The 23587-nt window shown below is 44.2% G+C and overlaps 1 protein-coding gene across 1 annotated transcript in view; it reads left to right on the top strand.

Moving 5' to 3' along the window:
* ADPRS (ADP-ribosylserine hydrolase) overlaps positions 1-23587 on the top strand; it is a 44972-nt gene that overhangs the window by 4382 nt on the left and 17003 nt on the right. The window contains exons 2-3 of the mRNA XM_082246897.1: positions 18950-19043; positions 21710-21917. Coding sequence (XP_082103023.1) covers positions 18950-19043; positions 21710-21917 — 302 coding nt within the window. The remainder of the gene's footprint in view (positions 1-18949; positions 19044-21709; positions 21918-23587) is intronic.

Below are 23587 nucleotides of genomic sequence, written 5' to 3'. Positions count from 1 at the left end.
ACCTTTAGCGCAAGAAAAGCTCAAGAAAAATGTATCCCTTTAAATTCTATGTCTGTCTTCACACTGGTCCGTTGCACTTCTGTTACGGTGTTGAATCCTGCTTGCTGCATTTTTGGTCAGTTAAAAAAAAAAAAGCACACCAAAAACGCACCTTCCCGTTGAAATGCATTGAACACCTCATTAACACACCTGTGTTACATTTTTGAATCCCATGACCTAAAAAAAAAAAAAAAAAAATCATAAGCAGAATCGCGGTAAAATTGGCTCAAAATTAAGGCAAAATTGCTGCTGAGATGTTTCGGTGGCCAGAAATTCAGTGCATATCTAGTGACAGGGTCATGGATGGCCAAGCCTCATTGATGTATGTAGGGAGTGAAAATTGGCCTGTGTAGACTGATGTAGCTGAAAATGCTGAAAAAGTTTATTCTGGTTTCGATAGAAAGGTATCAGAACACATATCGCAGTTTGTTGTATATGGGGCTGTGTAGCTACAGACCAGTCAGGGTTCCCATGTTGAAGATTGTCCATAACTAAAGATGCCTATGATGCACATGTGAGCAGTTCTGGGACAAGGTCATCCAGAGCAAAGATGCCAAACTCCCCAGCCTTGTAACAGAATGAAGGCACACCTATCCGTACAGTAAACCATTGTGCCCAGGGAAGAGGCCCATCTCTTGTACATGAGCATCAGAACTGGACCAGGGAGCAAGGAAATAGGGCCCTGACCGGTCTGCAGGTAAGCAGCCCCCATACACCACAAACTGCGATTCAGTGTGTTCTGACACTTCTATCAGTACTAGAATTAACTTTTTCAGCTACAGTATCTCTTCTCGGGCTTCACGGACCAGTTTTCACTCCCCATGTGCATCAGTGACCTTGGCTGCTCATTCATCCCACAGGAGCTGCCGTTTTGGAGATGGTCTGGCCCAGTCTTCTAGCCATTACAGTTTAGTCCTTGTCAAAGTCACTCAAATCCTTTCGCTTGCCCGTTTTTTTTTTTTTTTTCTGTTTTCAACACCTCAACTTTAGGGACAACATGTTCACTTGCTGTCTAATATATCCCACCCACTTTCAGATGGTATTGTAATGAGATAATCAGTATGATTTAATTTATCTGTCAGCAGTCATAATGTAATGGCTGATGTTTTTTTTTTTTTTTTTTCGGGTCAGTATCACAAGTGTGTGTATATGTATATGTGTGTGTGTAATAAATAAATATATATATTTATAATAATATACAGTGCCTTGCGAAAGTATTCGGCCCCCTTGAACTTTCGACCTTTTGCAACATTTCAGGCTTCAAACATAAAGATATAAAACTTTTATTTTTTGTGAAGAATCAACAACAAGTGAGACACAATCATGAAGTGAAATAAATGTATTGGATATTTCAAACTTTGTTAACAACATCAGGTTTTCTTCCAGAATGGTCCTGTATTTGGCTCCATCTTCCCATCAATTTTAACCATCTTCCCTGTCCCTGCTGAAGAAAAGCAGGCCCAAACCATGATGCTGCCAGCACCATGTTTGACAGTGGGGATGGTGTGTTCAGGGTGATGAGCTGTGTTGCTTTTACACCAAACATAACGTTTTGCATTGTTGCCAAGTAAACGACTGATTGTTGTCCTATGGACATAGTCTCCCACCTCAGCTGTAGATCTCTGCAGTTCATCCAGAGTGATCATGGGCCTCTTGGCTGCATCTCTGATCAGTCTTCTCCTTGTATGAGCTGAAAGTTTAGAGGGACGGCCAGGTCTTCGTAGATTTGCAGTGGTCTGATACTTCTTCCATTTCAATATTATCGCTTGCACAGTGCTCCTTGGGATGTTTAAAGCTTGGGAAATCTTTTTGTATCCAAATCCGGCTTTAAACTTCTCCACAACAGTATCTCGGACCTGCCTGGTGTGTTCCTTGTTCTTCATGATGCTCTCTGCGCTTTAAACGGACCTCTGAGACTATCACAGTGCAGGTGCATTTATACGGAGACTTGATTACACACATAAATAGACTTGGATTCTATTTATCATCATTAGTCATTTAGATCAACATTGGATCATTCAGAGATCCTCTATGAACTTTTGGAGAGAGTTTGCTGTACTGAAAGTAAAGGGGCTGAATAATTTTGCACGCCCAATTTTTCAGTTTTTTATTTGTTAACAAAGTTTGAAATATCCAATAAATTTCGTTCCACTTCATGATTGTGTCCCACTTGTTGATTCTTCACAAAAAATAAAAGTTTTATATCTTTATGTTTGAAGCCTGAAATGTGGCAAAAGGTCGCAAAGTTCAAGGGGGCCGAATACTTTCGCAAGGCACTGTGTATGTGTGTGTGTGTGTATGTATGTATACACACACACACACACACACACACACACACACACACACACACACACACACACACACACACACACACACACAGTCTATCTGTATAAAAGGAAGGGTCTAAAAGATTGTAAACTTAAAAAAAGCGGTCAGCACCTAGTTTAACCGGTTGCCGACCGGCGCACGACTATATACTGCGGCGGTCAGCCCCGGCCAGGCAGAGTGACGTAGCGGTACGTCACTAGCCTTCGCCGCTCTGGTGCGCGCGCGCGCACCCGCGGTCCCGCCGATGACTCGATTGGGGTCAGAACCGATCAGTCATCAGGTCCAGGCCAATCATTTTTGGTCTGGACCTGTTGATCGGTCCTGCCCAATCAGATCTCCCTCTAAGCCTGTGAAATGTAAACACAGGCTTAGAGGAGATGTGCCCTCCCCTCCCAACGGTCTTTTTGGATCCAGCGTGAGAGGAGAGCACATCTAATTGTAAGTACAGCACCAAGCACGTACATACACACTTAGATAGGCACATTTCACCCCCGATCGCCCCCCCAATTAACCCCTACAGCACCTGACACAACACACACTATATACAGCATATAGCATATACCTATATACCTGTATAAGTGTGATTTGTGAACAGGTGTAGCACTTGCGACCCCCCCTTTTCCACTCAAATTACCCCCCACCCCCCCCTAATAAAGATTTAACCCACTGATCTCCCCTGACCCCCCCCCCCTGATCACCGCCGTTAACCCCTACACCCTCTGTCACATCAGCACTAATACAAACGCAATATACGGTGTTATTGTATTTTTGTATTAGTGTCATTGTGGTCAGAATTAGCGCAGGCGACTAAGTTTCTGTCCCAAGAAGGTTTAGGGTCCCCGCCACCCGCCCAATAAAGATTTAAGCCCCTGACCCCCCCCCCCTGATCACCCCTACACCCCCTGCCATAACACACACCGTATACAGTATATAGCATTTTGCTATATACCCGTATAAGTGTGATTTGTGGTCAGGTCTAGCGCTTGCGACCCCCTTTTTTCCACTTGAATTACCCGCCACCCCCCCCTAATAAAGATTTGAGCCCCTGATCTCCCCTGACCCCCCCCCTGATCACCGCTAGTTAACCCCTACACCCTCTGTCACATCAGCACTAATACAAACGTAATATACTGTGTTTTTGTATTTTTGTATTAGTGTGATTGTGATCAGAATTAGCGCAGGCGACTAAGTTTGTGTCCCAAGGAGGTTTAGGGTCCCCGCCACCCGCCCAATAAAGATTTAATCCCCTGATCCCCCCCTGATCACCCCTACACCCCCTGCCACAACGCACACTGTATACAGTATATAGCATTTTCTATATACCCGTATAAGTGTGACTTGTGACCAGGTTTAGCGCTTGCCACCGTTTCTTTTATCCGTAGGATACCCGCCAGTCCCTTCCAATAAAGATTTAAACCCCTGATCCCCCCCTGATCACATCCCGTTAACCCCTACACCCTCTGTCACATTAGCACTAATACACACATAATATACTGTTTTTACTGTATTTTGTATTGGTGTCATTGTGACTTGAGGTTGCTCTAGCTAGCTAGTTTCTTTCCCAAAGGAGGTTTAGGGTCCCCGCCACCCCCCCCCAGATCCCCGGCGCATAGTTTAGAAGTAACCCCTTGATTACCACACACGCACGCACGCACATACACTTCCATTTCTAGTATAGTGTTTGAACAGATCAATATCTGATCTGATCAGAGCTATACTAGCGCCCCCATAGTTTAGGGTTCCCAAAACGCGGTGTTTGCACGATCAGCACTGATTCCAGCCAGCACCTGCGTTTAACCCTTTCACCCAGGTAAGTGTAGTAATCAATAGATTACTGTCACTTACAAAAAACACAAGACACAAAACCGCTGTGTTAGCAGAGTCAGGCCTGATCCCTGCTAGCATTAGCAGTTTTTTTGGTAGCGCTTGAAATAGTCTTCGACAACCAGGTGCTTTTATTACCTGTGAGTCGCATCACTGTACGGGTAAATTTAGTTACCAAAATGTCTAAACGTTCGTACAGTGATGAAGCTATTTACAGTATAATGACCATGTCAGGTGAGAGCGATGGGGAATCCTCACCGGCAGAATCAGGGTCAGTATACGAACCAAATGACAGCAGCGGCTCCCTGACAGACAGCTCCGACGACAGATGGGTCCCTGTTAGACCCAGGCGTACCCGACCCCATTCTGGAGTTGTTGAAATGCAGGAATCGCAGGGTGCTCGTATGGAGCAGAGTGTGGTTACTAGTGCCGCTCATTTTTCTGGCGACCTGGCAAGCGCCAGCGGCCTAGTACAACCTGGACCTAGTACAACCAGCACTGCAGTAAGACCTGGTGACGTGGCGAGTCCCCTAAGTGCAGTTGAAGCTGGTGCGGTGGCTAGCACAAGTAGTGGCCCGCAGCCACCGCGTATTCGAAGACAGGCCCGTAGAGCCCATAGTGCCCTCCCTGATGCGCTGGCATATCCCAATTGGCAACCCACTGATTCTACAGCGCCAGTACTTCCCCCATTCACCGCCCAACCTGGAATCCACGTGGAGACAGCTGGTTTTACGCCCCTGAACTTTTTTGAGCTGTTCTTCACGGAAGATCTTTTCAGATCTATTGTGGATCAATCAAATTTATATGCTCAACAATTTATCGCCGCCAACCCAAATTCGCACCTTGCCAGACGATTCGGCTGGAATCCTATAACGGTTTCCGAATTTAAGATCTTTCTGGGCCTTTCCCTCCACATGGGCATAACTAAACAAAGTGAATTGCGGCTATATTGGTCCACTAGCCCAGCTCACCATATGCGCATGTACTCTGCCTCCATGTCCAGGGGGAGATACGAGCAAATTCTGCGATTTATGCATTTCAGCGACAATGAAATCTGTCGTCCTCGGGGAGACCCTGCATACGATCGGCTCCACAAAATTCGGCCCCTCATAGACCACTTCAATCAGCGGTTTGCAGCCTTGTTTACCCCCGAACAAGTTGTCTGCATTGACGAGTCCCTGATTAAATTTACTGGCCGTCTTGCTATCAAACAGTACCTCCCCAGCAAGCGTGCCAGATACGGGGTCAAGTTGTATAAGCTCTGTGACAGGGCCACAGGCTATACAGTTAATTTCCGTGTCTATGAGGGAAAAGATAGCACTGTGGAGCCCCCGAACTGCCCAGACTACATAGGGAGCAGCGGTAAGATTGTTTGGGACTTGGTGTCACCCTTATCCGGAAAGGGGTACCATTTGTACGTGGACAATTTTTACACAAGCGTGCCACTATTTAGTCACCTGCTTGATTTACAAATCGGCGCATGTGGCACCGTGCGACCTAATCGCCGGGGCTTCCCCCAACGGCTTGTAAATTCCCGTCTTAGTCGGGGGGCGAGAGCCTGCTTGAAAACGGACAAATTGCTTGCGGTGAAGTGGAAGGATACACGGAATGTTTATGTTCTGTCCTCCCTTCACGCAGACACGACAGTCCAAATCCCTATGGCAACTGGCGTTATGGAGAAACCCCTCTGTGTCCACGAATATAACCTTAACATGGGAGGGGTGGACCTTAACGACCAGCTTTTGGCGCCGTATTTAGTTGCCCGTAAAGCCAGACGCTGGTACAAAAAAGTGTCTGTTTACCTTTTCCAATTGGCTATGCTGAACGCCTTTGTCCTATACTGGGCGTCAGGACGAACTGGACCCTTCCGGGAATTCCAGGAAGCGGTCATCCTTGCCTACCTGTACCCAGGAGGCATGCCTGCCCAACTTCCCCTTCCAGATGCAGTGAGCCGGCTGCATGAGAGGCATTTTCCTTATGCCCTCCCGAGTACCCCTACCCAAATACGACCCCAAAGACGATGTCGTGTCTGTAGCAGGCGCGGATTTAGGCGTGACACCCGTTATTATTGTCCCAAATGTCCTGACCAACCTGGTCTCTGCATCGGGGAATGTTTTGAGCGCTACCATACACTAGTGGAGTATTAGTGTAGGGTACAGCACGACACAGTGTAGGGCACACAAACACAGGGTCTCGAAGGATGTTGGATGTCCATCGACATTTTGAGAGACCCAAGCTGGAAGAGAAGATCGCAGAAGATCGCACTCCCTCCCAAATCAAGAAATAAAGGAACAGTTAGAAAGTAAAATAAAAGGATCCAAAAACTGTTGTGGTGTCAGTAATTTTATATGTCCTTCTACTCCTTCCTACTATACTTTTTTCAATGTCCTTTGTTTGTTTTTTCATTCTTTTGTGACCTGTTTCTCTTGCAGGTAATTGTCGGCTACCAAGCATTGATTTTATATATTCTGACACAAACAGCGTTTGCGCTCAGCATATATGGATACCTTTGCTGATAGCAGCTGTGGTGATTTTCTGATTTCAGCACTGCAGTTAAAATCCTATTTTGGTATACGTGGATAGTGTCGTGTATACCCATCATTAAATTCAGTGGGTGGTTGTTTGGGCGGTTAATGATGAGTAATACTACGCATTATTCCTGTGCTGATTTCTGATAGGTTCTCTTTTTTTCCGTTCAGCCCACAGGCTGCATGAAAAAAAAAAACCTATATGCCAAACAAGGACCAGCAATGTACTGGTACGTTGCTGGACTTTGAGTGGTTGTACCAGGATGATGCCTGCAGATTTAGGCATCATCTTGGTATCGTTTTTTATAGCCAGCGGTCGGCTAACATGTAAAAGCAATCCTAGCAGGTAATTGGCCGCTAGACTGCTTTTACATGCAGTGGGAGGGGTCTCCCCCCCACCCCCCCCCCCACCGCCGCCTTCCGCAGCCTTCCGTGGTTTTTCTCGGGCTCTCCTGTCCCACCGGTTAACCCGAGAGTGCAGCCGGTGGTTCAATTATCTAACCATAGAGCTAATTGAAGATTAGAATGGCTCCAATCATCTCTATGGCCTAAGATGCCGGTGGCTACGAGCATTTCATGACTTATTTTTCGCCAGAAATAAACAGGGCCATTGGGAAATTGGGAAAGTATTTTATCACACCAATTTTGGCGTGGTCAGATACATTAAGGTCAGAGGAGAGATCTAGAGTATAAAAGACCCCAATTTTTTTAAAAAAGAGTACCTGTCACTACCGATTGCTATCATAGGGGATATCTAAATTCACTGTGATAACAATAAAAATGATTTAAAAAAAAAAAATTAAAGGAAAGGTGTCAAAATAACATAAAAAAGCAAAAAAAAAAAAAAATTGAGCCCCCCCCCTTTCCCCCCGTGCTTGCGCGCAATGGCACACGCAAGCGTTGGTCTAGTGTCATATGTAAACCGCAATTTCAGCATGCATGTGAGGTATCGCCGCGATCGCCAGGTCGAGTGCAGTAATTTTTGCAGTAGACCTCCTCTGTAAGTCTAAAGTGGTAACCTGTAGAGACTTTTAAAGTTTTTAAAAATGTACGTACGTTGTTGCCGCTGCGCAGGCGTGCGCAATTTTTAAAGCATGTCATGTCAGGTGTCTATGAACTCGGCATAAGATCATCTTTTAAATTTTACCAAAAAAATTGGAATTATATAGTGTATTTGTGCAATAAATTTAAAAAAAATGTATTTTTTTCACAAAAATTGCGTTTGGAAAATCTGTGCGCAAATACCGTGTGACAAAAAAATTTGCAACATCCCCCATTTTATTCTATAGGGCCTCTGCTTTAAAGAAATATATAATGTTTGGGGGTTCAAAGTAATTTTCTAGTAAAAAAAAAAATATTTTTTCATGTAAACAAAAAGGCACAGAAAAGGCTTGGTTTTCAAGTGGTTAGAAGAGTGGGTGATGTGTGGATAAGATTGAGCATAAAATGCCGGGACAGTTCAAACACCCCCCAAATGACCCCTTTTTGAAAAGTAGACACCCAAAGCTATTTGCTGAGAGGCATGGTGAGTCCATGGAATATTTTATATTTTGCTACAAGTGTCGGGAAAATTATTATTTCTTTTTTTTTTTGTTGTTTTTTTACAGAAAGTTGTCACTAAATGATATATTGCTCACACATGCCATGTGTATATGTGAAATGACACCCCAAAATACATTCTGCTGCTTCTCCTGAGTACAGGGATACCCCATGTGTGAGACTTTTTGGCAGCGTAGCTGTGTACGCGCCCCCGAAAACCAATCCACATCTTCAGGTTTTCTAATGGCGTAAATTGCTGATTTTACCCCTGACTACCCGTCACAGTTTCAGAGGCCCTGAAATTTCAAGATAGCACAAAACCCCCCCAAATGACCCCATTTTGCAAAGTAGACACTCCAAGCTATTGGCTGAGAAGCATGGTGAGTCCATGGAATAGTTTATATTTTGCCACAAGTTTCGGGAAAATAATTTTTTTTTTTTTTTTAACACAAAGTTGTCAGTAAATGATATAATGCTCACGCATGCCATGGGTATATGTGAAATGACACCCCAAAATACATTCTGCTGCTTCTCCTGAGTACAGGGATACCACATGTGTGAGACTTTTTGCCAGTCTAGCCGCGTACAGGACCCGGAAAACCAATCTGCACCTTCTGGCTTTCTAAGGGCGTAAATTGTTGATCTCACTCCTTACTACCTATCACACTTTTGAAGTCCATAAAAGGCCAAGATGGCACAAAACCCCCCCAAATGACCCAATTTTGCAAAGTAGACACTCCAATCTATTTGCTGAGAGGCATGGTGAGTATTTTGCAGCTCTCATTTTTTTTGGAAAATGAAGAAAAAACAGGAAAATGCATTTTTTTTCCTCTTTTTTCAATTTCCAAAACTTTGTGACAAAAAGTGAGATCTGCAAAACACTCAACATGCCTCTCTGCAAATAGCTCAGGGTGTCTACTTTCCAAAATGGGGTCATTTGGGGGGGTTTTGTGCTATCTTGGAATTTTAGGGCCTCCGAAACTGTGATAGGTAGTCAGGAGTGAAATCAACAATTTACGCCTTTGGAAAGCCTGAAAGTGGAGGTTGGTTTTCGGGGTCCTGTACTCGGCTAGACTGCAAAAAAGTCTCACACATGGGGTATCCCTGTACTCAGGAGAAGCAGCAGAATGTATTTTGGGGTGTCATTTCACATATACCCATGGCATGTGTGAGCAATATATCATTTACTGACAGCTTTGTGTAAAAAAAAAAAAAAATATATATATATATATATATATATATATATATATATATATATATATATATATATATATATATATATATATATATATATATATATATATATATATATATATATAATTTCCCGGAACTTGTGGCAAAATATAAAATATTCCATGGACTCACCATGCCTCTCAGCAAATAGCTTGGGGTGTCTACTTTCCAAAATGGGGTCATTTGGGGGGGTTTTGTGCTATCTTGGAATTTTAGGGCCTCCGAAACTGCGACAGGTAGTGCAGAGGTGACATGAACAATTTACGCCATTAGAAAACCTGAGAGTGTTGATTGGTTTTTGCGGTCCTGTACACAGCTAGGCTCCCAAAAAGTCTCACACATGGGGCATCCCCATACTCAGGAGAAGTGGCAGAATGTATTTTGGGGTGTCATTCCACATATACCCATGTCATGTGTGAGAAATTTATCTTTTAGTGACAACGTTGTGTAAAAAAAAAAAAATTTAAAAAAAAAATTGTAATTTTCCCGAAACTTGTGGCAAAATATAAAATATTCCATGGACTCACCATGCCTCTCAGCAAACAGCTTGGGGTGTCTACTTTCCAAAATGGGGTCATTTGGGGGGGTTTTGTGGTATCTTGACATTTCAGGGCCTCCTAAACCGTTATAGGTAGTGAGAAAATGCAATGAAAAATGTACGCCCTTTGAAATTCTGATGGTGGTGATTTGTTTTCCGGCTCCCGTACACAGCTACGCTCCCAAAAAGTCTCACATGTGGTATCCCTGTACTCGGGAGAAGCAGCAGAATATATTTTGGGGTGTAATTACACATATACCCATGGCATGTGTGAGCAATATATCATTTCAATGACAACTTTGTGTAAAAAAAAAAAAGTTGTCATTTTTCAAACACCTGTGACAAAAAAATAAAATATTCAATGAGCTCAACATGCCTCTCAGAACATTCCTTAGGATGTCTACTTTCCAAAAAGTGGTAGTTTGGGGGGGTTTTGTACTGCCCCGCCATTTTAGCACTTCATGAAATGAGATAGGCAGTCAGAAATTAAAGCTTCGTAAATTTCAGTATTTACACCATAGTTTGTAGACGCTATAACTTTTGCGCAAACCAATAAAAATACGCTCATTGATTTTTTTTTTTTGTCAAAGACATGTAGCTAAATATATTTTGGCCAAAAAAATGACATAAATTGAGTATATTGGATATTTTTTAAAAGACAAAGTTGAAAATGTCATTTTTTTGCAAAATTTTCGCTCTTTTTTTATTAATATCGCAAAAAATAAAAAGCGCAGAGGTGATCAAATGCCACCAAAAGAAAGCTCTGTTTGTGGGAAAAAAAGGACGTAAATTTCGTTTAGGTACAGCATTGCATGACCGAGCAATTATCAATTATTGCCAAGTTGAAAAAAGGGGTCTGGTCCTTTAGCAGCCAAATCCTCCGGGGCTTAAGTGGTTAATCGGTCCCTTGACAAACCATGCTAATGTATATGTAAATGATGGTGTGTGTGTATATATATATATAATATATATATATAAATATGTGTGTGTATGTTTAAAAAGATTATTCAGAATACATAAATATACCAAACCATGAATAAATAAAGTGCATAAGGGCTCTTTCACACGGCCGCTCCGTGTGAAAGCTCCGCTGCGGGACTTTTTTTTTTTTTTTTTCACGGAGCGGATGACATTTGTGTCATCCGCTCCGTATGTCCGCATATCATCCCATCGGTTTGCGGATGATATGCGGACATAATGTAAGTCTATGGGGATTGCGGATGACACCGCTGACATCCGATTTTCATTTCCTTTCCGTTTTTTGAACGGAGGAAAAATAGGGTTCTGTTCCAAAAAACGGAACAGAACTGAAAGGAAGAAAATTATGTCCGTAAATCATCCGCAAAAAAATAGGATGATTTGCGGACGCACGGAGCGGCCGTGCGAAAGAGCCCCAACTCAAAAATCCATTCCGTCTCATTCCTTGAGAATTTTTTTTCTTTTTTTTGTTTCATATTGCTACCCCTCCAGTGGGGTTCAATTTTATCAATCCAATTTGTCAAGGGACTGATCAAACTAGGTGCTGACTGTTTTTTTGAAGTTTACATACAGTCTATCTATCTCTCCTGGTCAGTGCTGATGATATAGCGGCTTACTCACCACAGCACTCACTCTGTCCATTCACGTTAGTGTGATTGTACAGTCTTTAAATACGCTATATCAACCACACACCATAGAGTATAGCTCCCAACTGTCCCTGATTTTGAGGCACTTTCTCTGATTTGGAACAAAAACTCTCCTTATTTGTCGCCCATTTTGGTCTGATCTATATAGTTGTATATCGAATGCACTATTTAGCTTTTAAATGGTGTTTCCCAATGCTAAACCTTTCATCCAATTTCTAAATTGCTTCATTTGTAACTTTCTAAAGGCAGTATAGAGGAAAAGTAGTGTTAAAAAATAGCACTTGTGGGTTTAACTAATAATTTTTTTTGTGTATAATTTTCCTTTAAGGGGGTGTAACAGGGGGTGTGTCCTATGCCTACAAACAACCACTACTAAACAGGGGTGGGTGCCTTGAACACTATTTGTCATTCACAACTAAAGCCATTTTAACATCTTTTACCCTTGCGTTTTTAACAGTTTACACCTTCAACCATACAAGTCAAAAGATAAAGCCTTCCTGAGAAAGGAGAAGTTCACCTTTTAATAAATGCACCTTTTTTTGCAGGTAAAAAATATGCATTTTATTTATTTATTTTTCTAGGGAGCCTGTAGAGCAATACAGGCTCGATAAGCAGATCGTGGGTGCAGTGCAGGGCTCCTGCAGAGTCTCCAAATAGCTGTCTGCCCCGACCTCAGGCAGGCAGTTACTTGAGAGCAGGAAAAATCAAGGAACTATAAAGGTGCTCACCAGCACCCTCGCAATTCAATGGCTGACTGCAGTTGCAGGTCATTCATCCACAGATTAATGAATAACACTGTTGTGCAGGAGGAACCCCGCATGGCTGCATGGTATTTTTCAAAAAGAGACAGTGGGTGGGGGGAAGCCATCTTTCCGCTATAGCGTGGGCAGGAAGAAGTTAATGCAGTGCAGTTGTAGGCAGTAGAATTATTTCTACTCTGTAGCAAAAAGTTGTACCTATTCACTATGCTTGCCTATGGACTCGCCATAACCAATTTATACAGATTGGGTTTAAAAGGGTTGTAGAGTCAGAAGGTTTTGTATCCTAATGCATTGTATGCTTTAAGATAAAAAGCCTTCTGTGTGCAGCAGCTCCCCTAATACTTACCTTACCCCCTCTCTAGAGGGGGAAAGAGGCGGGGTGGGGCCGAACGGCAGCGCCATGTTTGAATGGATACACAGAGCTGCAACTCAGCTCGGGTGCCCCCATAGCAAGCTGCTTGCTGGGGGGGCACTCAACAGAAAGGAAGGGCCAGGAGCTCCAGCCAGGGACCCGAGAAGAGGAGGAGCAGGAAAGTATAACATGTTTGTTATTTTAATAGAAAAGAAAAAAAAAACAGACTTTACAATCACTTTGAGACTGGTTTCACAATAGCACAACTTGTCAGGCGACTTGTCAGCCTGACAAGTCGCGCTCCCTCGCTGTCCATTGACTGCTTACCAGATCCCACTGTTTCCAAACATGTAATGAGTGTAGACTCTCTCGGGATACGTAAATGAGGAACTCCTGGTGTTTCCTGGTTCTTCTCTCGGACTGACACTCATATAAGGTGCACCATGAAAAATGAGGGAAGAGACTAATAGTGCATTACCTTTTATCACATTTATTAGAAAAGTAAAGATTGCACATACAGGAAAAAACGAAGATACAAGTTCTGTCTGGAGAGCGGCGGCTGCCTGCAGTGCAAGCCGCGGCTGTTGTGATTGACGGCGCAACTCCTCCTTCGCTCTGACGCATTTCCTCCCTATTGGGCTTCCACGAAGATAGGAGGGGTCATATCGGTTATCATTTACCACCAAAAGAAAGCCCAATTTGTCCTGAAAACAACAAGGTATATTCCACCTAGATACACAAAATAGTTGTTTATGATATGTATAGTTTTACAAACACATGTCAAAGTTGCAAAATTGTGGTTTGGCATTAACATTTGCTTTACTCTTAGGCAGGAAGGAGTTAAAGGGCTAATTTCACCTTTAGTAATGTTACATATTACACCCATGTTTAGGGTGTAACCATATAACATGTTACTATGCACCAGTCTCTACACCCCCCTCCCCCCCCCCCGTGACAGCAGGCTGGGGTTCTTAATCCTGCACCCCCTGTTACAGTTTAAAAAAAAAATAGGGGCTCCACCCACACAGCACTCTGTGAATGAATGAGCTAAAAGTCTGGTCTGCCAACACTGCAGTTGACTTGTAGTTCTCAACAAACTGCAAGGGCACCTGTGAGCGCTCTTGTAGTACATTAACACTTCCTAAAGCTTGTACAGAGGTACAGGCAGAAAGCTCTTCACGCTCCTGAGAAAATAAAAATAAACGAAATGCACATATATATAAATTTTTTTACCTGCAAAAACACGTGTTCATACACTGAACAAAATTTATAAACGCAACACTTGTTCTCACCCCCATTTTTCATGAGCTGAACTCAAAGATCTAAGACTTTTCTATGTACACAAAAGGCCAATTTCTCTCAAATATTGTTCACAAATCTGTCTAAATCTGTGTTAGTGAGCATTTCTCCTTTGCTGAGATAATCCATCCACCTCACAGGTGTGGCATATCAAGATGCTGATTATACATTATTATGATTATTGCACAGGTGTGCCTTAGGCTGCTCACAATAAAGGCCACTTTAAAATGTGCAATTTTACTGGGGGGGGGGGGGTCCGAAAGCCAGTCAGTACCATACCATAACCCCACTGCCACCATGGGCCACTCCATCCACAACGTTGACAGCAAACCGCTCACCCACATGACGTCATACACGCTGTCTGCCATCTGCCCTGTACAGTGAAAACTGGGATTCATCCGTGAAGAGAACACCTCTCCATAGTGCCAGACGCCATCGAATGAGAGCATTTGCCCACTCAAGTTGGTTACGTCGACTAACTTCAGTCTGGTCAAGGATGAGGAGCATGCAGATGAGCTTCCCTGAGACTGTTTCTGACAGTTTCTGCAGAAATTCTTTGGTCATGCAAATCGATTGTTGCAGCAGCTGTCCAGGTGGCTGGTCTCAGACAATCTTGGAGGTGAAGATGCTGGATGTGGAGGTCCTGGGCTGGTGTGGTTACACGTGGTCTGCGGTTATGAGGCTGGTTGGATGTACTGCCAAATTCTCTGAAATGCCTTTGGAGACGGCTTATGGTAGAGAAATGAACATTCAATTCATTAAGCTCTGGTGGACATTCCTGCAGTCAGCATGCAATTGCACCCTCCCTCAAAACTTGGGACATCTGTGGCATTGTGCTGTGTGATAAAAGTGAACATTTTAGAATGGCCTTTTATTGTGGGCAGCCTAAGGCACACCTGTGCAATAATCACGCTGTCTAATCAGCATCTTGATATGTCACACCTGCAGTGGCGTAGCGTGGGTTGTCAGCACCCGGGGCAAGGCAAGTAATTTGCGCCCCCTAACCCGCAGGATTTTAGCACTCAACTCTCTTCCAATAGGTTAGTTAAAGAAACCCTTACCCCTTAAGCACATGTATTGTTTGTTATGAAAATACTGATTTATTTAAAGTAAAATGCATCTAAATACAAGTTTGAATGACCAGCGTGGCCCCTTTCAATGCAGAATGACCAGTGTGGCCCCTTTCAATGCAGAATGACCAGCGTGGCCCCTTTCAATGCAGAATGACCAGCGCGCCCCCTTTCAATGCAGAGAGATCAGCGTGCCCCCTTTCAATGCAGAGAGACCAGCGTGCCTCCATTCAATGCAGAATGACCAGCGTGGCCCCTTTCAATGCAGAATGACCAGCGTGGCCCCTTTCAATGCAGAGAGACTAGCGTGCCCCCTTTCAATGCAGAATGACCAGCGTGCCCCCTTTCAATGCAGAATGACCAGCGTGCCCCCTTTTAATGCAGAATGACCAGCGTGCCCCCTTTCAATGCAGAGAGACCAGCATGCCCCCTTTCAATGCAGAATGACCAGCGTGCCCCCTTTTAATGCAGAATGACCAGCGTGCCCCCTTTCAATGCAGAGAGACCAGCATGCCCCCTTTCAATGCAGAATGACCAGCGTATCCCCTTTCAATGCAGAATGACCAGCTTGCCCCCTTTCAATGCAGAGAGACCAGCGTGCCCCCTTTCAATGCAGAGAGACCAGCGTGCCCCCTTTCAATGCAGAGAGACCAGCGTGCCCCCATTCAATGCAGAGAGACCAGCGTGCCCCCATTCAATGCAGAGAGACCAGCGTGCCCCCATTCAATGCAGAGAGACCAGCGTGCCCCCATTTAATGCAGAGAGACCAGCGTGCCCCCTTTCAATGCAGAGAAACCAGCATGCCCCCTTTCAAACAGAATTACCAGCGTGCCCCCTTTCAATGCAGAGAGACCAGCGTGCCCCCTTTCAATGCAGAATGACCACCGTGTCCCTTTTCAATGCAGAATGACCAGCATGCCCCCATTCAATGCAGAGAGACCAGCGTGCCCCCATTTAATGCAGAGAGAGACCAGCGTGCCCCCTTTCAATGCAGAGAAACCAGCATGCCCCCTTTCAAACAGAATGACCAGCATGCTCCCTTTCAATGCAGAGAGACCAGCGTGCCCCCTTTCAATGCAGAATGACCAGCGTGCCCCCTTTCAATGCAGAATGACCAGCATGCCCCCTTTCAATGCAGAATGACCAGTGTGCCCCCTTTCAATGCAGAGAGACCAGCGTGCCCCCTTTCAATGCAGAATGACCAGCTTGCCCCCATTCAATGCAGAATGACCAGCGTAGTCCCTTTCAATGCAGAATGACCAGCGTGGCCCCTTTCAATGCAGAATGACCAGCGTGGCCCCTTTCAATGCAGAATGACCAGCGTGGCCCCTTTCAATGCAGAATGACCAGCGTGGCCCCTTTCAATGCAGAATGACCAGCGCGCCCCCTTTCAATGCAGAATGACCAGCGCGCCCCCTTTCAATGCAGAGAGATCAGCGTGCCCCCTTTCAATGCAGAGAGACCAGCGTGCCTCCATTCAATGCAGAATGACCAGCGTGGCCCCTTTTAATGCAGAATGACCAGCGTGCCCCCTTTCAATGCAGAGAGACCAGCATGCCCCCTTTCAATGCAGAATGACCAGCGTGCCCCCTTTTAATGCAGAATGACCAGCGTGCCCCCTTTCAATGCAGAGAGACCAGCATGCCCCCTTTCAATGCAGAATGACCAGCGTATCCCCTTTCAATGCAGAATGACCAGCTTGCCCCCTTTCAATGCAGAGAGACCAGCGTGCCCCCTTTCAATGCAGAGAGACCAGCGTGCCCCCTTTCAATGCAGAGAGACCAGCGTGCCCCCATTCAATGCAGAGAGACCAGCGTGCCCCCATTCAATGCAGAGAGACCAGCGTGCCCCCATTCAATGCAGAGAGACCAGCGTGCCCCCATTTAATGCAGAGAGACCAGCGTGCCCCCTTTCAATGCAGAGAAACCAGCATGCCCCCTTTCAAACAGAATTACCAGCGTGCCCCCTTTCAATGCAGAGAGACCAGCGTGCCCCCTTTCAATGCAGAATGACCACCGTGTCCCTTTTCAATGCAGAATGACCAGCATGCCCCCATTCAATGCAGAGAGACCAGCGTGCCCCCATTTAATGCAGAGAGAGACCAGCGTGCCCCCTTTCAATGCAGAGAAACCAGCATGCCCCCTTTCAAACAGAATGACCAGCATGCTCCCTTTCAATGCAGAGAGACCAGCGTGCCCCCTTTCAATGCAGAATGACCAGCGTGCCCCCTTTCAATGCAGAATGACCAGCATGCCCCCTTTCAATGCAGAATGACCAGTGTGCCCCCTTTCAATGCAGAGAGACCAGCGTGCCCCCTTTCAATGCAGAATGACCAGCTTGCCCCCATTCAATGCAGAATGACCAGCGTAGTCCCTTTCAATGCAGAATGACCAGCGTGGCCCCTTTCAATGCAGAATGACCAGCGTGGCCCCTTTCAATGCAGAATGACCAGCGTGGCCCCTTTCAATGCAGAATGACCAGCGTGGCCCCTTTCAATGCAGAATGACCAGCGCGCCCCCTTTCAATGCAGAATGACCAGCGCGCCCCCTTTCAATGCAGAGAGATCAGCGTGCCCCCTTTCAATGCAGAGAGACCAGCGTGCCTCCATTCAATGCAGAATGACCAGCGTGGCCCCTTTCAATGCAGAATGACCAGCGTGCCCCCTTTCAATGCAGACAGACCAGCGTGCCCCCTTTCAATGCAGAGAGACGTACCTGCAGTGGCGGCTTCTCCTCAGTTCCCCGCGTCTCCTCGAGTCCTCCCCCCCCCTCCTCCTCAGCCAATGGCATGAGTTCGCCTTTCGGCCAATCAGGAAGCGGGTCTCGGACCTGCTTCCTGATTGGCCAGGAGGAGGATCCGGCTTGCAACGCCACCCCACCCTACACCAATGGACAGGTGAGGCACAGTCCAGCCCCGCCCTAACCCACCTTTTTCAGCCATAGGGCGGCCACGCTGGACATCTCCCAGCCTAAAGATGAAGGCAGCCGCAGACAGTGTGTGAACTGTGTATGTCAGAGTCAGACAGACAGAGTGATTCATGCGGATGCGCCCCCCCCAGATGTTGCGCCCGGTGCGGCCTGCCCCCCCCTGCACCCCCCATGCTACGCCACTGCACACCTGTGAGGTGTGGCAAAGGAGAAGTGTTCACTAAGGGCTCTTTCACACGGTCCGCCTCCGTAGGCGGATCCTTGTTGCTCAGCGCGGATTGATCCGCGATCCCCGATGAGCCGGCGGATGACAGCTCCGTCTCCGCTTGCAGAGCGGAGAGGGAGGTGTCTCAGCCCCCGCTGCCTTCTATGGGGGATCGGATGAGAGTGGACCGCCTGTCCGCTCTCAGATCCGATCCGATTACTGAACGGATGGAAAAATAGGGTTTCCATCCGTCCAGATTTCACGGACAGGATCGGATGCGGATGGCAGCGGGTGTCAGCGGAGGTGTCTCTGCTGACACCCGCTGCCCCATAGAGCTGCTTGGAGGATCTGATCAGATCCGCCTAAAAAACTGACAGGCGGATCTGATCGGATCGCCCGTGTGAAAGAGCCCTAACACAGATTTACACAGATTTGTGAACAATATTTGAGAGAAATAGGCCTTTTGTGTACATAATAACATATTAATAATATTCTTATTAATATTCTTATTAATTCTTTTTAATGGTGCACTTGGCCTTTCAACTGAACTCTTTGCACCTTCTGCAGTTTCTATAGTAAAATAACTAATTGTATTGGCATTTTAAAGACATTGGCTAAAACTATAATTTGGGCTCATAATTTTCATATGGTTTTTTTTTTTTTTTGTGTTTATATTGGAAGTTCTAATGTACACAGATGACACAGCGATGACCAGATCAATGGTACAGTCTTTGCTGGAAAACAAAGAATTTGATGCAAAGGATCTGGCTGACAGGTATAGTAACAATTATTTTTGAGCTGTTATGCTTATCCAGTGGCTTCAGTGTTTTGATTCACTGACCTAAATGGGAGGGAGAGGACAGCAATGTCGATATGCATATTTTTGATTCACTGACCTAAATGGGAGGGAGAGGACAGCAATGTCGATATGCATATTTTTACTAACACGGGTTTACTCAAGGTAATGCTACCCTGAGTCTTCTTGCATTGGACTTGGTGCAAAAGGGGGGGGGGGTGAGGGTGGGGTGTCCCCAGCAACATGGTTGCTACCATCGTTCTACTGTATTTTACTGTGGAATATCTACTAGGGGGTGGGGTGGGGGTCAGTTTCCTGCTAGGTTCTGGACAGATAAGCAAACCCAGAAGGGTACTGAAATCTAACATGATCCACACAAATGGAGAAATACATTTTGTTTGGAGTTACTTTAAAGTGAATCTTTAAATGTGAAACGTAGCCATATTTTCCCTTCCTACTGGGTTCTGTAGGCTTTGCCTATGGCCTCATAGCCTGGAAGGAGCCCAATGCCATTTGATTTCTGGGGTTAAGTAGAGTTAGATCTCTGGGAGTGCAAAATGCTGTAGGATATGCCTTGTGATTTCCCTAGAAGGATAGTGAGGTTGGCCAGGTTATTTGATTTGACTTTAAATTTAAATTTGCACTCGGCATGTACTTGACTTTGGGGTCCAAACAGTGAGCAGGGATCTCTTGTCCAAGAAAAACCTGTTTACAGACACCCCTTGTACCTTAAACATAACATTTCCTTTATTTTCCTAATTTTTCTTAAATTTGTTCTAAAGGCAGAACGTTTTTTACCTTTTTAATGCATTCTGTGCATTAAATAAAAAAACCTTCAGTGTGCCGCAGCCTCCCTCAGCCCTCCTAATACTTACCTGAGCCTATCTCAGCCGTCCAGGACTCTCCCTCGTAATTGGCTGAGACACAACAGCAGCGCCATTGGCTTCCACTGCTGTCAATCAAAGTCAGTTAGCCAATAAGGAGAGAAAGGTGGCGAACCACGACTCTGTGTCTAAATGGACACAGGAAGCTGTGGCTCAACTTGGGTGCCCCCATAAAAAGCTACATACTATTGGGCGCACACGATAGGAGGGAGGGGCCAGAAGCGCCGACAGGTGACCCGAGAAGAAGAGGATCCAGACTGCTCTGTGCAAGACCACTGCACAGAGCAGGCAGGTATAACCTGTTATTAAAGAAAAAAAAACAAAAAAAAAACAAGACTGTCATATTTAAAGGAATTTGTTTATATAGGATTACCTAATAGTGCTTGCTTGAATAAATAATAAGGAAAAACAGTCCTAACACTGTTAAAATTTCAAACTTATTAAAGTGCATGTAAAACCCCATGATCTATTGCAAGTGGTATATTAAAATGAATACACTTCACATATAAATACAGAAATTGGTAATAATAAATATAAAATAGAATAGACTTTTAGAAGTTCATATATAGTGCATGAGGTATATAAATACTTTCATAAAAATTCCTTAAGGTTCATGTGAAAAAAAGTTCATGTGTATAGAAAATTATTATAATGTGACTTCTTAGTGGGTAAAGTTCAGAATAAAGTGCACAGTGAATAGTGCATGGTGCTCCGTGATAGGTTTTCCACTCTATCCCTGGTGTCACTCCTTATGCTCCACCGTGATAAGATAGAAGAATTTCACACTCACCGGATCATATGGGTCCTATGTGCCTAACGACACTAAGACTGTTAGAGCTTTAGTGACCCCCAGGGCCGAGATATGTTCCCTCCAGATAGGCACCTAAGGTGGAACGCACGTCGTGACGTCACTTGAGCTCGGTGGAACGCAAGCCGGAAGTACCGCATTCCACACCGTAACTCGCACTAGTGACTGCGTTTTTATTAGTTTCTTTCTTGTTTTATTCGGTTTTATTTACATTTGGACCCTGTAATGGCTTATCTGGATATTGTGCAATAAATATATTTGTTGAAAAACGGTACTGCACTATCTGGACCTTCCCTTTCTTTCATACATCCCTGATTGGAGGTTGATGACAGGAGGAGCATTGCTGTAGGAGAAGGTGCCTATCTCGGCCCTGGGGGTCACTAAAGCTCTAACAGTCTTAGTGTCGTAAGGCACATAGGACCCATATGATCCGGTGAGTGTGAAATTCTTCTATCTTATCACGGTGGAGCATAAGGAGTGACATCAGGGATAGAGTGGAAAACCTATCACTGAGCACCATGCACTATTCACTGTGCACTTTATTCATTTTTCAAAATTTTTTACAAATATGTGAAAAGTGTGGCGTGTATTTGTTTTCGGCCCCTTTTGCTCCGATACTTGGTTCCACTAGATTTTAGTTAGGGGTATCGGAGTAAAAGGGTCTGAATACAAATACACACCACACTTTTCACATATTTAGCTGTAAAAAATTTTGAAAACGATTAATTCTTTACCTTCCACTTCACAATTATGTGCCACTTTGTTGGTCTATCACAGAAAAACCCAATAAAATAAATTTGTTTTTAGTTGTAACGTGACAAAATGTGGAAAATTTCAAAGGGTATGAATACTTTTTCAAAACGCTGTATAATACTTGAGTGTTTCTTCCTTCTTCTTCTTTCTTCTTTCTTTCTTCTTCTTTCTTCCTTCTTTTTTTTTTTTTTATGCTACAGATTTGCAAAGGAGTACTTCAATGATCCAGACCGTGGATATGGCCCTGGGGTCATCCATGTGTTTGAGAAGCTTTGCAGTGGAGAATACAGCAACGTCTTTACTCCAGCCAAGGAGCAGTTTAATGGGAAGGGTTCCTTTGGAAATGGAGCAGCAATGAGAGCCGTGGCCATTCCTCTGGCATTTCCCAATATTGCTGACGTTATAGAGGTTGTTATTTTTATTATAATATGTAAAAATATTATTTCTTGAGCCTTTACTGATATATTAGAGCAATTCATAGTAACATTTAAAGGACAGTATTTATCTGCTAGGTACTACCTATAACATAGAAGTATGCTTTGAGCTAAATAAAAGATATGTGATCTCTGCTTTTAGATGTTTAAAAAAAGAAAAAAAGCTGGATTTGATGTGAGATTATACTTAGTGTTACTAAACCCAGGAACCTGCAGTCACTAAATCTAGTCTCCCACAGTACAGAACATAGAAATACAATAGTTTTAGTAAATCTAAACTGCTAAATGCCTTTTCTCAGCAGCAGTACATAGCAGTCTTGGACCCCTGACCCTCTATCTTGACAGTGCTGATTGGCCCTGTGCTGATCACATGCACCATCCCAAGAAAAAAAAAAAAAAACCTCTCTAGCAATACACCCCAAACTGAACATGTGCAGCTTGTACTATCAGTAGATGGGGAGGATCCGAGAAGACAGGATCAAACAGCCTTTTTACACAATGCAAAGGATTAACCCCTTAGGTTCCAGAGGTGGGGAACTCGAGTCACATGACTTAAGTCACCAGTTTGAGGACTTGAGAATTACTTGACTAAAATTAATAAAAGACTCGACTTGACTTTGACTTGGTATTCATGACTTGAGACATATGACTCGAAATAACTTTTTTTTAAGTTATTAAATATTTGCATTTTCTCAAGATGTGCTAAAGCAAAATTGCGCCTGTTATGTTTCTGACACCACAGTCACTTAAAATACTTCAGTGTGTTCTGATTTTTAGGACACTGGCTGTTTAACAATGGAAATACTTATCATGTTTTTAGTGACTGTGGTGTTGAAACATGACCGGACAAAGGATTTTGGGCTGTTTGGGCATTCAAAGTGTTTCTTTAATATGCCAAGAAAAAAGCACTAAGCAGTTTTGTTAATGTTGAAAATAAAACAAAACCTTTCCTGACCACTGACTTTTTTAACTGATTTAAAGGTGAAAATTGGGGTAGATCAGTATTTTGATTTGATTTGATTTGTGACTTGACCAAAATAAATGACTTGACTTGCTTGACTTCTAGCAGGGACTCGACTTGACTTGCTTGCTTTTCGCCACAGTAACTTGGGACTTGCTTGAGACTTGAAGGTTAAGACTTGCTTGTGACTTGCACATGTGTGGCTTACTCCCATGTCTGTTAGGTTCCACAGTGAGTATAACAAGCATGCTTTACTGCATATACAAACTGATTTTACTGTTGTGGGTTTAGTAACACTTTAAGGGCATAATCAATAAATCAGTTGCAAGGTAAAGTGCAGTAGTTAATAACCAATCTGATTTTCAGTTTTCTTATGTCAGATCACTAACTTTTAATGCAACTGCACTATTCTCTTTGCCTTATTGCTTACCGCCAGAAGACCCCTTTGTGCTTCATTCTTTCCTACACAGCACAATGCATGTGAGTTGTCATTTATTTTGAATGGCCCCTCCGAAGCAAGCACCTGCCCTTAAGTTCACCACAAAACTCAGATACAAATGCTCCATACAGTGGTATGCTTTAGGCATTGGCCTACAATAGAGTAGATGCATTTTTCTTTTCTTGTGATGAAGCTGGTTAAGTATGCTGCCTAAACATAATTATGCTTCAATGCAGGAAAAAAA

This window comes from Pelophylax lessonae, assembly GCF_965119305.1.
Source record: "Pelophylax lessonae genome assembly, chromosome: 2".
NCBI classification, from domain to species: domain Eukaryota; kingdom Metazoa; phylum Chordata; class Amphibia; order Anura; family Ranidae; genus Pelophylax; species Pelophylax lessonae.
This window is presented reverse-complemented; position numbering and strand designations above follow the sequence as displayed.